We start from the raw sequence: 16,221 nt of genomic DNA on the forward strand, positions 1-16,221 counted from the left end.
TGTGGTTTTACTTCTCCTTCTCCTGCCCTGATCTGACTGCTAACCCACTGAGCTGATCTCCCTGAGCTGGGTCTGCGTTGCCCGTGACTGTAACTGCTGAGAGACCTCCCCATCCTTACCTCGACGCGTGAGCTGCTCCTTCTATTTCCCCTCCGCGGTCCAGCTGAGGAGGGGGAGCGGTAAAAGCAGCTTTGGTCCAGCCGGGGGCAACCCACCACACCAAAAAATCCCCAGCAGCACAGGAAAGAGAGGGGGGCAGAGGAGGGGCGGGGGGGGGGGGGGGGGGATGCACAAGAGGGGGGCCATGGCCCCAGGGATGCGGGGCTCACCGCAGCGCTCGCTCTTGGCACCCGCCGGGAGAATTTGACGTGTCAGAACGAAGCGTTCAGAGCAGGAACACAAAACCCCCCGGTTCTTCAGCGCCAGGTCAAGGCATGCCAGGCCCCAGCCGGGAGCTGCCGATATTCCACTAAACTTCACCCAAAATGTTGAAGTTTCTTGTTTATTTTGACCCACAAAAAGCCAAGCGCTGGGCGGGGGGGAATCGGCGCAGGAAGGGAGCTGGGGATGCTCGTCCTCCCTCTGCATCCCCACGGCCGCCGCAAACCCGGCTGGGGGGAGCGCTGGACTGGAACCCGGCTAGGGGGGGGGGGGGGGGCGCTGGACTGGAACCCGGCTATGGAAGGGGCTGGACTGGAACCCGGCTATGGAAGGGGCTGGACTGGAACCCGGCTATGGAGGGGGGGCTGAACTGGAACCTGGCTATGGAGGGGGCTGAACTGGAACCCATCTATGGGGGGGGCTGGACTGGAACCCGGCTATGGGGGGGGGGGGCTGGACTGGAACCCGGCTATGGGGGGGGCCTGAACTGGAACCCGGCTATGGGGGGGGGGCTGAACTGGAACCCATCTATGGGGGGGGCCTGAACTGGAACCTGGCTATGGGGGGTGCTGCACTGGAACACGGCTGCGGGGGAGGGGGGGGGCTGGATTCAAACCTTGCTCTTCGAGTCGCTGGTGAGGCTGAGGTTTCAAAAAAAAAAAAGCATTTGTGACCCCATTGCTCTAAAATATCGTTTTTGTTTTAAAAATTCGATTTAAAATTTTTATTTCCATTTTCCCTCTTAAAAGGAAGCCTTTCGTTTCGAGACAATTTTTTTTTCCCAAAATTTTTTCAAAATTTCTTTTTTGAACCGTTAATAAATACAATTATTTCTACTTTAAGGTATTATTTCATGGGGTTTAACTTTCTATTCATACCGCACAGATGTGCAAGCGTCGAAATAATTAATAAATCGATACGCGGGGGGGGGGAGGCGGGGAGCTCAGCAATATTTTAGGGTCGGAGCCCCCCTGGGCTGGGGGGGTGGGTGACGTCAGGGCTCCCTTGACCACGACTTGCACCCACCTTCCCGGTGACGTCACTCTTCCTCCCCCGCGCGTGCGCAGGGCGCCGCCCCCCCCCCCACCCCCCCCAGCCCCCCACCCCCCCCAAAGGCGGTGCGGAGGATGCGGGGCCGCAGGTGGGTGCGGGGCTGGGCGGGGGGGGGGGGGTCCGGGGTGCTGGGGGGGGTGTGCAGTGCGGGGGGCGGGGGGGTGCACGCGCGGGAGGCGGGATTTCGGGGTGCAGCCGTGTGTGTGTGTGGGGGGGTGATGTATGCGGAGGGCTGCTGGGGTGCAGAAGGGAGGGGGCTGCTGGGGTGCAGCGGGGCGGGGGGGGCTACACGGTGATGCGGGCGCGTGCACGGAGGAGGGGGCGCATCGGGGGCGCGGCGCCGTGGTGCATTGTGGGTAATGCATGCCTTTCGGGGGGCAGCGGCGGGGGGGTGCGCTGGCGTGCACGCGCGGGGCAGGGGGTTTGGGCGTGCATCGTGCTGCAAGGGCCGGGGTACGTCGAGGGGGGGGGGCGTGCATGGGGTTGGGGGTGCCCCCGTTGGGGAGTGCGGTGGCCGTTGCGTTGATGGGGGTGTGTGTGTGCATTTTTGGGGTGCAGCACGGAGGGGCGTTGGGGTGCGGTTGCATTGAGGGGATGCCTGGGGTCGGGGGGGGGCAGCCGGGCACTGCCTGCCCCGGGGATGCTCCGCTGCGCATCAGCAGCCGTACAAGGGTGGTGCATTGTGGGATGCGCACGCGCTGCGAGGTGGGGGGGACGGGGACATTTTGGGGTGTTTGAGGGGTGGGGGTACTTGGGTGTGTGGATGCACAGCGCTGCACATATGGGGGTGCGTGCAAGCAGGGGCTGCAGCCTGCACAGCTCATGCATGTGCAGCTCATGCATGTGCAGGTCTGTTCGTGCTCCTGTTTGCAGGTGCCCGGGAATGGTGCAGGCATGTCAGGGTCCGTGGTGCATGTGCATGCCCAGAGGTGCATGCGTGTGCTAGGTGCATACTTGCACACCATGTGCGCTTGCATCCCTGTGCACGCACCCCGCTAGTGTGAATGCACCGCCTGAGCATGCATGCAGCGTGTGCACCATGTATGAATGCACTGCCCGAGCACACATGCATGTGTGCACCTTCATCTGTGTGCACCTGTTGCACATGTGCTCACCCACATGCGTGCAACATGGGGTGTGTGCGTTCTGCATGCATCCATAGGGCAGGGCATGTGCAGAGTTGCAAGCAGGCACGAGGTACGTACCTGCAGCATGCGTATTCCCGGGGTGCATTGTGCACGGTGTATGTACGTGCAGTGTTCTGCGTGTGCACGCACCCTTTGCACACATGCACCATGACGTGCGTGCAGCGTGTGTGTGCACCCTGCATGCATTCACCCACAGGTGCTCGCAGGGAGGGTTGCACACGCACCCACCCTGTGCATGTGGGGGGGTGCATGCATGCTCAGGGGTGCAGGCGTGCACAGGGTGCATGCTGCATGCATGTGGGGTTCGTGCATGCACACATGCTGCACATGGGTGCAGGTGCATATGTACACAGACTACTCAAAGCCCCAATCTGGCCGAGTTTTCCCCCAAAAGATGTGGGATGTTTATGCTCTCCTCCCCCTGCCCAGGGGACGTGTGACCGGGACAGGGTGAGTGGGTTGGGGTAGTGGCACCTTTACTGGTTACTACTGGGTTACTATTTGCTTCCTGCGAGGCTACTGCTAAGATACTCTCAGTAACCTTCCGAGGGAGTAGTGAGACACTATAAAGACACAGCTGGAATACTCTGAGGATACTGCTGTGATGCTACTAAGATTTTACTAAAGTTTACTAAATACTGACAGGATACTCTGCTGACAGTACTAAGGCACTCGCAGGGTGGCACAAAGATACTGTCAGGATACTATGTGTATGCTGCTGTGGTACTGCAGGAAGGCTACTAAGGTACTATCAGGGCACTACCAGGATGCTATCAGGACATACTAAGGTATTTTCAGCATCTTTCCAGAACTGATAACGGTGATACTACTATGAAGTTACCACTGGAACAGTGCTGACACACCATCAGTGTACTCTCAGGATACTACAACAGATAGAGTTAAGTTGCTTTCACCATAGTAACATGGCACTAAGATAATATCTGGATATTACAGTGCACTATCAAGATACTCTCAGTACACTACTACAATAATAGCTATATAACATTACACACCACTATTAGAATCCGATCAGAACACTGCTCATATACTACCGTGATACTGTCAGGGCACTAATAGCATGTAACTAGGATACTATCGGAATGCTCTTGACATACTACTGGGATGCACCCACCTGTGCTAATACAACATCAGGACAATGCTGTGCCATTCAATGGCTGCTACTAGGATACTCTGAATGTAGCACAAAGGTACTATCAGGACACTATTAAGGTGTTATTAGGGCACTGCCTGGATACTACAGCTGAGATACTTTGACGATGCTATTGAGTCACTACTAAGATACTGCAAGGCCATTACTAGGATGCTACTAAGATACTATCAGGGTACTACTATGATAGTATCAGGATATTATCACAATGCTGCTATGATGCTGTCAGGACAATATTCATTTTTTAGTAAGATGCGATAAGGATGCTAGTAGAGTATCTGTGGGATACTTCCGAAATACTACGAGGACACTAGAAAAGATAGTGGTAAGATACGTCTGGGATATTATCAGGCCAACACTCAAATTTTGGGATACTGTCAGTGTATTACAGGTACTAGTGTGATACTTTGAAGCCACTGCTAAGATAGTAGTGATATAGTATAAATATACCACTGAGATGCTGCCAGTTCAGGAAGAAGGGTAGTGTTATGGTATTTTTTACATACCATCAGGGTAGCACTAAGCTACAGGGGCCACTATCAATGCTTTGTTGCTACTAGTAAAGTACTACTAGTGTAGTGTGAGGATATCAGCATATTTCTATGAAGACAGTACTAAGATGCTGTTGGGATACTACAGAGATACCGCTGGTTGTGTAATAGCCCTGGCAGTAGGATTTCAGGCAGCATGGCAGCAGCAAAGGGAATGGGGAGCCCTGGTGTGGTAACCTGTGAGTAGCCCGGTGCCTCATGGGCACCCTCTCCCTGCAGCTAAGGCGGCGCTCCAGCGTTGAGGATGGAGGCACCCCTGGTAAGCCTGGAGGAGGAGTTCGAGGAGGGGCCCGGGGATGATGGGGGGACCCCGCAACGTGCTGCGGACCCGGCGCTGGCCGAGCTGGAGAGCTTCTCGGCCGAGATGATGAGTTTCAAGTCGATGGAGGACCTGGTGCAGGAATTCGACGAAAAGCTCACCGTCTGCTTCCGCAACTACGACGCTGCCACCGAGGGTCTGGCCCCTGTGCGGGGCCGTCTCCAGGCGCAGGAGGAGGAGGAGCGCCTCCAGGATGAGGAGTGAGTAAGGCCCCCCTACTCCTGGGGGCATGCGCCTCCTCGCACACCTGCAAAATCCACCCTCCCCGAATGCGAACTGGCACCCTGCGTTGCAGTGTGGATGTGCAACACACTAAAGCAATGGGGTAGTAATCTGTGAGTAAGCCCCCTCACAGCTTGTGTGCCTCCTTGCACCCTTGCGAGACTTCTCTGACCTGCTGCCTGCATTGTAGCGTGGTTGTGCAACGTGTTAGGAATAGCACTGTAGTATCCTATGAGTAAGGACTCCCTCAGGGTCTGCATGCTGCCTTGCATGCTAGCAAGGTACACTCCACATGCAACTCAGCCCCCTGCATCATGGTGTAGTCGTACAGCAGCATGGAGTAGTAGCTGTGTAATATCCTATGAGTGGCTGTGTAGGATCCTTAGAATACCTGTGTAGTATCTTATGAGTAGGCCACCTTTGGGCCTGCATACCTCCTTGCATGGTCATGAAATGCACCCTCTCCCATGGCATGCAGACCAGCCAACCCCATTGCAGCACAGTTGTATAGCACATCAGAGTAACAGTGTAGTATCCTATGAGTGATGCTCCTCTGGGGCCTGTTGCACCTCCTTACATGCTTGCAGGATCTCCACCACGTGCAGACCAGGCCCCTGCACTGTGGCGTGGTCGTGCTGCACCTTGGAGTAGCTGCATAGGATCCTTGGAGTTGCTGCATGGCATCCATGGGGTAGCGGTGTAGGATCCTTGGAGTAGCTGTGTAGCATCCTACAAGGCAGGCACAGTGGGGTGCCCCATGTTGCATTGCAGAGGATCGTGGAAGTTTTAGTATTCTGTGAGGAGAGGCCCTGGGGGGGTTGAGTGTAAATCTTGAGTAAGGTGTGAGTAGAACTTAGCCTCCTGCTTGCAACGTGAAAGCTCTGCACCAAGGCAGCAGGCAGCCACTCTGGGGCAAAACCTGCCCCAGTGTAGTGGCATTTGTATTAAAAATTAGATTTTCATTAAAACCCTTTTTCATTGTTGCAAAAAGCCATTTTTGGGCCAAATTTGGTTTTTTTCAGCGACGTTGCTATGTTAACTCTTTTCTGATGGATTTTTTTTTGCTTTTAATTGAGATTATTCCCCAGGTTGCAATGCCTAATACTCATTTTTCACCATTCAAATTGGTTCTTTTCAACCCAAAAGCCCCCAAATCTGTTTATGTTGGGATGGGGTTTGGGGGTTTTTTTTTTTCTTTTTTGCTTTTTTTTTTTTTTTTTTTTTCTTTTTACCGAAACCTGCTGAGGCCGAATTGATTTTCATAATTGGCTGAATTGATGGGTTTTCAGCAAAAAACGCATTTTGGCCCCATGCCGGGAGCGCCGCGCTGTCGCCGGCAGCCGGTTCGCGGCGCCGCTTTGTGCTGCTCATTGTGTCTTTTTGGGTCAGTATGGGCAAAACAGGGCTTTTTCTTTTTTCTCCCTCTTGAATGAGCCCTGTGTGCATGGGTGGGGGATGGGCTGGGACCGTAAAGGCGTGGATTTCCCTAATTATTAACCATTTCTTGCCATAATTAAGCCAAAAAGCTGCTGCTTGCCTGACCCTGAGGGCTGCTGACCCTTTAAGAGCAGAGAAAAAAACGCAATTTTTTGGGGGTGCTTAATTTGCTGCGGTTTTGTTAAAAATAGGAATATAGTTGTTGTTTTTTTAATATACATATTTTTGTGCATTAAATTGTGAAATACATCATTTAGGAGGGAATGAAGCTCAAGTGAGGAGGGAGATGGGATAATAAGCAGGTTGGGGGGGAGGGGCAGATGGTTTTGGGGTGATTTTGAGGGAATCGAGCTGTGCTTGGGTGTGGCACGGTGTGGGAGCGAACATGCCATTTCTGGTGGGAAAATGGGATTCCCTTCACTGGGGTGGAATTTTCTAATTTCTTTGTGTGCTTTTCCCCCCATTTTTGACCTTTCCCCCCTTTTTTGACCTTTTTTCTGATGTTGCCACTTTTTAGCTCTTTCCTCCCGTTTTCCCCATTTTTTCTCCACTTTTTCTCCCTTTATCCCCATTTCCCCCTTCATTCCCTCTTTCTTATTACATTTTCCCTTTTTCCCCATTTCCCCTTTCCCCCCCATTTTTTCCTTTTTCCCTCGCTTGGCCGTTTCTCTCCCCCTGCTCTCCCTTTTCCCGTCTTTCTCTTCTCCCCCTTTTTCTTTTCTTTCCCTTTTTCCTTCTTTACCCCCTTTCTGATTTTTTTCCCATTTCCGCTCTTTTACTCCATTTTCCCTTCCCCCACTTTGCCTCATTTTACCCCTTTTGGCCCTTTTTCCACCCTCTTCTTTTTTACTCTCCTTTTTTCCTCTTTTCTCCTCTCTGTTTCCCCCTTTCCCCCCCCCCCCTTTCCCCCTTTTTCACCTTTTTCCATCTTCCCCCACTTTTCCCCTTCCCCTCTTTTCCCCTTTTTACCGCTTTTTTCTTTCCTCCCTTCCCCTTCCCCCCTTTTTTCCCCTTTATTTCACCTTTCCCCCCTTTATTTCACCTTTCCCCCCTTTATTTCACCTTTTCCCCCTTTATCTCACCTTTCCCCCCTTTATTTCACCTTTTTTTCACTTCCCCCCCCTTTCCTCCTTTTTTCCTTATTTTCACCTTTTTAAACATTTATTCTCTTTTTCACCCCCCCTTCCCCTCCCCCTTTCCTCCCCTTTTCTCCTCTTTTTTCCCCTCTGTTCCCTCTCCCCTCCCTCATGCACCATTTTTGGGGTGAAACTGGGAAAAATTCATTCAGCTCGGGGGGGGGGGGGGGAGAATGCGGCACCCCCACAGCAGCGCGGGGGAGGGGAGGTTGGGGGGTCAGGGCAGCTTTGGGGTGCTTTGGTGCATTTTGGGGGCTGAGGGCCACGGTTTGGGGTAGTTTGGAGCAGTTTTGGGGTAATTTTGAGCAGTTTTGGGGTAGTCCCACGTGTTTCAGGGCTGGGTTTGGGTGGGTGTGGGGGACTTTCAGGGCATCACAGCTGGTTTTGTGGGTGTTTCAAGGTATTTTGGGACATCACGGTGATGCTTTGGGGTGGCTTTTTTGGGGCACCTGGAGACATTTTGGGACGTTGCGGTGGCCTTTGGGGATATTTTGGTGGCAACGTTTCAAAATTACATTTGGGGGCATCTCAAGCGGTGGGGGCAGGGTTTTGGGGTACTTTTGGGGTATTTCAGGGCAGGATTTCATGATGGTTTTTTGAGAAGCTTTGGGGTCTTCTAGGGCAGCGTTTGAGCTCTTCTGGGACATCGTTTGGGACGCTCTGGGATTTTTGGGGGGGGGGTGCATTTCAGGGTGTTTCTGGGGCTGCGTTTTGGGGTGTTTGGAAGCATTTTGGCACAGCTTTCTGGGAGGTGACATTTTGGGATCGCCGCTCACCACCCGCCTCCCTGCAGGGTCTGGGATGCTCTCACCGATGGCTTCGCCCCCCGGGGCTCCCCCCGACCCTGGCTGCTCCCTGAGGCTGAGGCCCCCGACAGCACCGACCCCCAGGTATGGCTGCAGCCACCAGCTTGGCTCCCCCCAACCCCCCTGTCCCCACATGACCCCTTGGCGATGCCTGACAGCTGTCAGTCAGCCCCAAGGCTCAGCGACCATCAGGGCACTGCAGACCCCCCAGAAACTGTATTTTTGGGGTGCCACAGCACCCGTGCTGCGGGTGTCCACATTTTAGGCTGAAATCACCCTGGACCAGGCGGGGTGAAGGGTTTGGTTTGGCGAGCTGGTCTTTGCCAGTTGGCCCCCAAGCCAGCGGTGAGGTGGTGTGGTTTTAGGGGTAGAAAATAAAGTGTTTTCTTCATTGTAATGAGTTCATGCTGCGAAGAGCTGTGGTTGGGGTGGTGGGAGGGCTGCAAATACGCCCCCAAATCCACTGGATGTAACCCATGTGGATGTTAGGCAGCGAAATGGGGAAGAGAAATTTCTTGGGTTATTTTCTGCTAAAAAGGTGAAATAGACTCCGAAAGGTGGTAAAAAGGAAGGTGCCTCCCTGTCCAACATCTCCATCCATCATCTCCCCATCCCACATTCCCCTCTGTCGTCTCCCCATCAAATGTCCCCATCCCATATCTCCATCTGACCTCTTCCCTGTCCAGCTTCACCATCCATCGTCTCCCCATCCCAACATCTCCCGCATCTCCATCCAGCATCTCCAGCACCTCCCCATCCAATATATTAAACCATCTCTACATCCAACATCTTCATCCAGCATCTCCATCGGACATACCTGTACTTCTCGCTGTCCAACTTCTCAGTCCAGTGTCTGCATCCAACAACTCTCCGTCCGGTGTCTCCCCATCCGACATCTCTATCCAACTCTTTGCAACACCTCCCCATCCAATGCTTCCCTCCTCATCGTCTCCCTCTCCCGTGTCTCCATCCAGCATCCCCATCCAATATCCCTGTCCAACATCCCATCCAGCATCCCTGTCCAGCATTTCCCCATCTAGCATCTCCATCCACCTCTATCCAGTGTCCCTGTCCAACACCCTCCCATGGATGTTGGATGTTTCCATCCAGTGTCTCCATCCACCTCTGTCCAGTGTCCCTGTCCAACATCCTCCCATGGACGTTGGTTGGATGTTCCCATCCAGTGTCTCCATCCAACATCTCCATCCAGTCCTCTCATCCAACATCTCCCCCTCCAGCATCTCCCTGTCCAATATCCCCATTGGATGTCTCCATCCAGTATCTCTCCACGTGACCCACCCCATGCCGCATGTCCCCTGAGCTGTGGTTCCCTGGTGGCTCTCCCTGTGCCAGGGCCAGGGCCATGCCTGGGGCCATGCTGGGGCCATGCCTGTGCCGGGCCGTGCCTGCGGTGCCACCAAGGCCACCCAGCCTGTGTCTCCTGCAGTTCTGCGAGAAGGAGGAGGAGGAGGAGCTCACTGAGAGGAGTGAGCAAGACTCGGGCATCAATGAGGAGCCGCTGCTGACAGCTGAGCAGGTACCCTGGCCCCCGTGGGCACCGCAGCGCCTGCATGTCCCCCCAAATCCCGCTGTTACCTCCTGCTGCGTGGCCTCAGCCCACCCCAGCCCCATGGTCGTGTGCTGGAAGCGCAAAAAAAGCCCAAATCCTGTCATGGGGAGGTGGGATGCGGGGCATGGAGTGCAGGTTTGGTGCAAGTTGTGGGTGCTGACATGGGATTTGGGTGCAGGTGGGAATGTGGGGTGCAGGTGCTGGATGCAAATGGGTGGCATGGGGGGAAGGATGAGAACATGGGGGCAGAGGCGGAATGCAGCTGCGGGATGCCGGTGCAGAGGCAGGATGCAGGTGTGGGATGCAAGTGCCAGATGCAGGGTGCAGATGCGGGATGCAGGTGCCAGATGCAGGGTGCAGATGGGGGATGCAGGTGCCAGATGCAGGGTGCAGATGGGGGATGCAAGTGCCAGATGCAGGGTGCAGATGGGGGATGCAGGTGCCAGATGCAGGGTGCAGATGCGGGATGCAGGTGCCAGATGCAGGGTGCAGATGCGGGATGCAGGTGCCAGATGCAGGGTGCAGATGTGGGAAGGGGATGTGGATATAGATGCAGGGTGTGGATGCTGAATAGAGGGCGCAGATGCAGGATCCAGGGTGCAGGGTGAAGGGAGCAGGATGCAGACGTAGGTGTGGGATGCAGATTTAGATGTAGATGCAGGTCTGGGGTGTGAGTACCCTGGCGGGGTGTGAATGTGGGATTTGGATGCAGATGGGAATATGGGATGCGGTTGCATGACGCAAATGGAGCACGCGGGGCACAGATGGATGCAAATGCAGGTGCAGATGCAGGATGAGGGGAGCAGGATGCAGATAGAGGATGCAGGTGGAGGATGACGGATGCAGGTGGAGGATGGGGAATGCTGATGCCGACGGAGGATACAGGTGCAGGATGAAGGGAGCAGGGTGCAGATGTGGGCACAGGGTACGGATGCAGCATGCAGATGCAAAGGCATGATGTAGCTGTGGGCTGCAGGGTGGAGGGGCGAGGTGGAGGTAGGATGCAGGTGCACACGGAGGACGCTGGTGCCCTGCAGGTCATCGAGGAGCTGGAGGAGCTGATGCAGAGTTCGCCTGACCCCGAGGCCGACCCTGAGGTGGGGGAGGAGGAGGAGGAGGAGGAGGAGGAGGAACCCGAGGCCGATGCTGAAGGCGAAGGTGGGGGGGGGGGCCACGGAGCCCATCCTTCTGCGTGAGCTGCGTGCTTTCTCCCCTGCCTTCAACAACAACTGCTCCCACGAAGGTACAGCCAGCAAAACCCGGTCCAGACACTTTTTGGGGGCAATTCCAACCAAATTGGGCAACTGAGTCTCTGCAGGCTCAGGGCTGGCTTGCTCCAGCCTTTGCGCAGTTCGGCCAGGAGAGGGCTGTTGGCCAAAAAATTAAGCCCACGTGGATCTTGCTTTTAGTATTGCTTTAAATGCACCCTGGGTTTCACCGAGAGCACCGTGCATTTTGCAGAATGTCTCATACGCTGCACCAAATGCATTTTGCTAAATGTGTTTTGTGCCTTTCCCTAAAGCACTCGGCACTTTGCAAAACGTGCTGTGTCAGTCATCAAACGTACTGTCCCTTGCACCAGCGGTGTCGTGCACCGTCCTTTCTCGGTGTGCACTGAGCTCTTTGCTGCGCTTGCCCAGCATTTTGCAGAAATGCCTGGCCATGCTTTGCATTTTGCGGTTTGCAGCCTGCGTTTCAGGAAATGCACTTGACAGCACCGTGCCTGTGACGAAACGTGCTGGGCAGTTCACTGAGCCCTGCAGTGCATCTTCCTGACTACGACATTTTATTTATTGCACCGTGCATCGCACTTACTGCACTGGGTGTTTCACCAGTTGCACCAGGCAGCCCACTAATAACCCCATGCATCTTAATTATTGCACCGTGTGTCTCATTAAGTGCATGAAGCATTTTGCAAACATTAGGGTGCCTTTCCCTAATTGCACCATGCACATCAGGGATTGCACTGGGCATGTGACTGGTTGCAACGGGCATTTCAGTAACTGCTCCAGGTGCACTATGCATTTCATTTATCGCACCAGACATTGCACTTATTGCACCAGGCGTTTCATTTATTGCACTGAGCATGGCACGCACTGCACTGGGCATTTCATTTATTGCACCGGGCATTGCACTTATTGCACCAGGCATTTATTTATTGCACTGAGCTTGGCACACACTGCATCAGGCATTTCATTTGTTGCACCAGGCATTGCACTTATTGCACTGGGCATTTCATTTATTGCTTCGGGCATTGCACTTACTGCACTGGATATTTCATTTATTGTACTGAGCATGGCACACACTGCACCGGGCATTTCATTTATTGCACCGGGTGTTTCATTTATTGCACCAGGCGTTTCATTTATTGCACCGGGCGTTTCATTTATTGCACCGGGCATTTCATTTATTGCACTGAGCATGTCACTTACTGCACTGGGCATTGCACTTACTGCACCGGGCACTTCATTTGTTGCACTGGGCATTGCACTTATTGCACTGGCATTTAATTTATTGCACTGGGCATGGCACGCAATGCACCGGGTATTTCATTTATTGCACCAGGCATGGCACACATTGCACTGGGCATTGCATTTGTTGCACCAGGCATGGCACACATTGCACTGGGCATTGCATTTGTTGCATTGGGCATGGCCGGCGCTGCACCGGGCGTTTCACCAGTTGCACTGGGCAGCCTGTTAATCGCCCCCTGCATGTTAATGATGGCGCCACGCCCGTGGCTGAGGGCACGGTGCCCCTCGCAGTGGGCATGTGCCCACCTCTGGCGGTGCTGGCAGGGCTGGGGCGGCTGTCGGCGCGGGAGCTGGCAGCGGCGGCGGGGCGTGCGGAGGCAGCGAGCCGGGCGCTCTCGGCGGAGCTGGTGGCCCAGTTGGCGCGGCGGGACGAGCTGGCCTTCGAGAAGGAGGTGAAGACGGCGTTCATCGGGGCGCTGCTGGCGGTGCAGGGCGAGCAGCGGGAGCAGCGGGAGGCTGCCCGGCGCCGCCGTCGTGACAGGGGGCTGAGCCTGCAAGGGGGGCGCCCCGAGCGTGGGAACCACATGCCCCGGAAGGTGGGGGACACGGTGGCCGTGGGGTGGGGGATTTGGGAAGGGCATGTGGATGCGGTAGCAGGGACAGGGGAGTGGGGGACAGGACCAGGGACACGTGGCAGGAGGGTGAGGGATGGGGGGATGGGAAGGCACAGCATGGGACAAGGGGATGGGGGGCAGGAGAGGGGTTGAGGCAAGGGGACATGGGGGCAGGAGGATGGGGGGACATGGGTTTGGGTGGGTGGGAAAGGGGGCAGAGGGAGGGGGGGATGCGGGACGGGAACGGGAGGGATGTGGGTGGGTGTTGGGGAGCGGGGAGGAGGTTGGTGCCACGGGTGGTCTTTGTCCTTGGGAGGTGACAGGGTGACACGTGTGTCCCCAGCGCTTTAGCATGGAGGGCATCTCCAGCATCCTGCACTCCGGCCTGCGCCAGACCTTCAGCCCCGCCGCCAATGAGAAGCAGGTGCCCTTTTGCCCTTTTTTTCCCCCCAAAATGACCCAAATCTGTCCCTTCATACACACGCCCTCCCCGCACACCCCATTCCCCTGCATCCCCCAAACATCTTTTAAAGTATTTTTCAATTTCACCACCCCACTCCATCCCCCACACCCCCTAATCCATCCTTCAAAAATCACCATTTGTCACCCAAAAAATCGCTCCCGAAGCAGGGGTTCATGTTTGGGTGGGTTTTGCACGTGCAATTAATCTGGTACCCCCCAGAATACCTGCAGGTGACGTGCAGTCACAGGAACATTGCAGACATGTTCTGCTTTTGCACCAATTCGGGGTGATTTGTCTCGGGGTGGTGCAAAAAACAGGCAGTTTTGTACCATCTGGGGTTTTTTTGGTTGGTTTGTTTGGGTTTTTTTGCAGTATCTGAACACGGTGATTCCCTATGAGAAGAAGGGGTCACCCCCCTCTGTTGAGGACCTGCAGATGCTCACCAACAGTGAGTATTCGTTCAAGCTGCCTTTTGGGGGCCGAATCGGACATTTTTCATAGATTTGGGACACAAATGCACATTTTGCATCGCTGCAGCAGCTGTGGTTTGGGCGCATTGTTGCAACGCAGGCAGTTTGGGGTGCAGGCCCCTTTTGCATTGGTGCAGCACACTGCCTGTGCTGCACCAGACGTTGCATCATTGCAGCAACGCCCAGCTGGGGGGAGGGGAGAAGGACCTGTTTTGCAGCGTGGCAGCACAGCCAGCTTGGGGGGCGATCACCCATTCTGCATCACTGCAGCAGAGCTGATTTGCAGCCACCCCCTGGTTTTTGCACCCTACACCAGTGCTGATTTGGGGGTAAAACACTTGTTCTGCATTGCCCCAGATCAGCTGATTGGGGTGAAAGTGTTTTTTGGGGGATGCTCTCAGGCCTGGTGCATTGTGGGAAACTCTGGCAGTGTCCCTGTGGTAACTGTGGGGCTGGTTTTAGGGGGAAAAGGGACATTTGGGGGGCAATGGAGCTGGGCTTACTGCTCTGTCCCCCCTCAGTCCTGTTCGCCATGAAGGAGGGAAACGAGAAGGTGCCCACACTGCTCACAGACTACATCCTCAAAGGTACCTGCTCACCTCATGCATCCCCTGTGCACCCTTCGCGTGGTTCCTGTGCAGCCCTTGTGCCTCTGTGTATCCGCCGTGGATCCCTTCTGCATCCTTGTGCATCTCCCTTGCATCCTTCATGCACCTCCCGTGCATCCATGAGCATCTTCATTGTGTCTTCTGTGCATCCCCTGCCCATTCCTCACACATGGTGCATCCCTTACACATCTCCAGTGCATCTTCCGTGCATCCTCTGTGAATCCCAGGTACATTCCTTGTGCATCCTCCCTGCACCTCCCTCGCACTGTTACGTGGCCCATCTGTTTGCTTCGTGCAGCCTCGTGAACCCCTGTGCACCCCCTTTCACCCCTCACGCACTGTCATGTGCATCCCTCCTGTGCACCTCTCGTGCATCCCCGCGCCTTCCCCACAGAGCTCTTCCCATCTCTCGGGCAGCATCCTGCATCCTTGTGCACCCCTTGTGCACCCTTCATGCACCATCACGCATTCCTCGCGCATGCCTTCTGCGTTCCTCCTGCATCCTCTCTGCATCCCATTTGCAGCCACTGGGCAGCCTCCTGTGGTGCTCCTGCGTGCTTGTGCATCCTTGTGCACTCACGTGCCCTCATGCACACTCACACACCTTTCTGCCTGCTCGGGAATCCTTGTGCACGCTCATGTATCCTCGTGCAACCCCCATGCACCCCTGTGCACCGCTGCGCACCCTCATGCATTGCTGCGCCCTCTTGCACACCCTTGTGTGTCCCAGCACGTGCTTTTTGCACTCTTGTGCACCCTTGTGCATCACTGTGCTCATGCAACCCAGTGCATCTCTGCATGCTCGTGCATCCCCGTGCACACTTGTGCATCCTCCTACATCCCTGTGCACGCTCACATATCGCTGTGCACCCGTGCACAAGCGCATACATCCCTGGTGCACACTGGTGCACACCCACGACCTCTCTCTTTGCAGTGCTCTGCCCAACCTGATGTGGCGCTGCCCTCGTGCCCCCCACCCCGGCGCCCCCCGAAAACGGGGCCAAACCCAAGGAAAATGGGTCGCCTGCGGCCCCCCCCCCCTCCCCCCGCACTCCCCCCACCTTTGCACAGCTGGGAAATAAATAATTCGTTTAATTAATTAAGCAACTGGCCTCCAGTGTCTTCATCCCACCCCCCACCCCCTCATGATACTGGTTTGCAACTTTTCCGGCGGAAAATACCGACAAGGACTTTCGGTGCTCATGAATATTCAGAAATCTTCAAAATAATTCAAATTTCTGGCTAACGAGCTGCTGGGTTGGCGCTGCAGGCAGCCGCCGCAAGGTGAGGGGCAAAATTTTGGCTGCAAATTCCATTTTGATTTTTCTCATTTTGAACTTTTCTGCAGCCCCATTTTCTGCTAAAAATTATGCAAAAATAACCTTTTTTTTTTCCTCCCCCCCCTACACAGAAAATCAGCCCATTAATTACCAGTGGATTGATTGGGGAATGCAGGGGGCCTTCCATTTTGGGGAGAATTGCTCAGGTTTGGGGTCTGTCTCTCATCTGGGGCGACAGCCCCTAATTTGGGGGTCATTGCTCATTTTTGGAGTGTCTTCCATTCTGGGGCAAATTCAGTCATTTTGGGGGAAGTCACGGATTTTGGGGAGGTGTACTTGTTTTGGGGAGCATCCCCTTTGGGGACAGCCACTCATTTTTGGGGGGATCGCTGGTTTGGGAGAGCATCACTGGGGGGACCATCACTCATTTGGGGTGTTACTGCTCATTTTGGGGAAGAATGACTCATTTGGGGGGAACATTCTGGGGAGCAGCGTGGGTTTGAGAAGATCGAATCATTTTT

At 54.8% G+C, this 16,221-nt stretch overlaps 1 protein-coding gene across 1 annotated transcript; it reads left to right on the plus strand.

The window, feature by feature from the left end:
- Positions 1-1,460: 1,460 nt before the first annotated feature.
- Positions 1,461-15,431, plus strand: FEZ1 (fasciculation and elongation protein zeta 1). Its single transcript, XM_040616307.1, is given in 11 exon segments — positions 1,461-1,522; positions 4,489-4,820; positions 8,209-8,305; positions 9,669-9,758; positions 10,829-10,963; positions 10,965-11,034; positions 12,590-12,861; positions 13,223-13,303; positions 13,715-13,790; positions 14,334-14,399; positions 15,355-15,431. Coding segments are annotated over 10 exon segments (1,179 nt in total). The 5' UTR covers positions 1,461-1,522; positions 4,489-4,545; the 3' UTR covers positions 15,372-15,431.
- Positions 15,432-16,221: the final 790 nt, after the last annotated feature.

The sequence above is a fragment of the Falco naumanni genome, chromosome 16 (assembly GCF_017639655.2).
Source record: "Falco naumanni isolate bFalNau1 chromosome 16, bFalNau1.pat, whole genome shotgun sequence".
In the NCBI taxonomy this organism is placed as follows: domain Eukaryota; kingdom Metazoa; phylum Chordata; class Aves; order Falconiformes; family Falconidae; genus Falco; species Falco naumanni.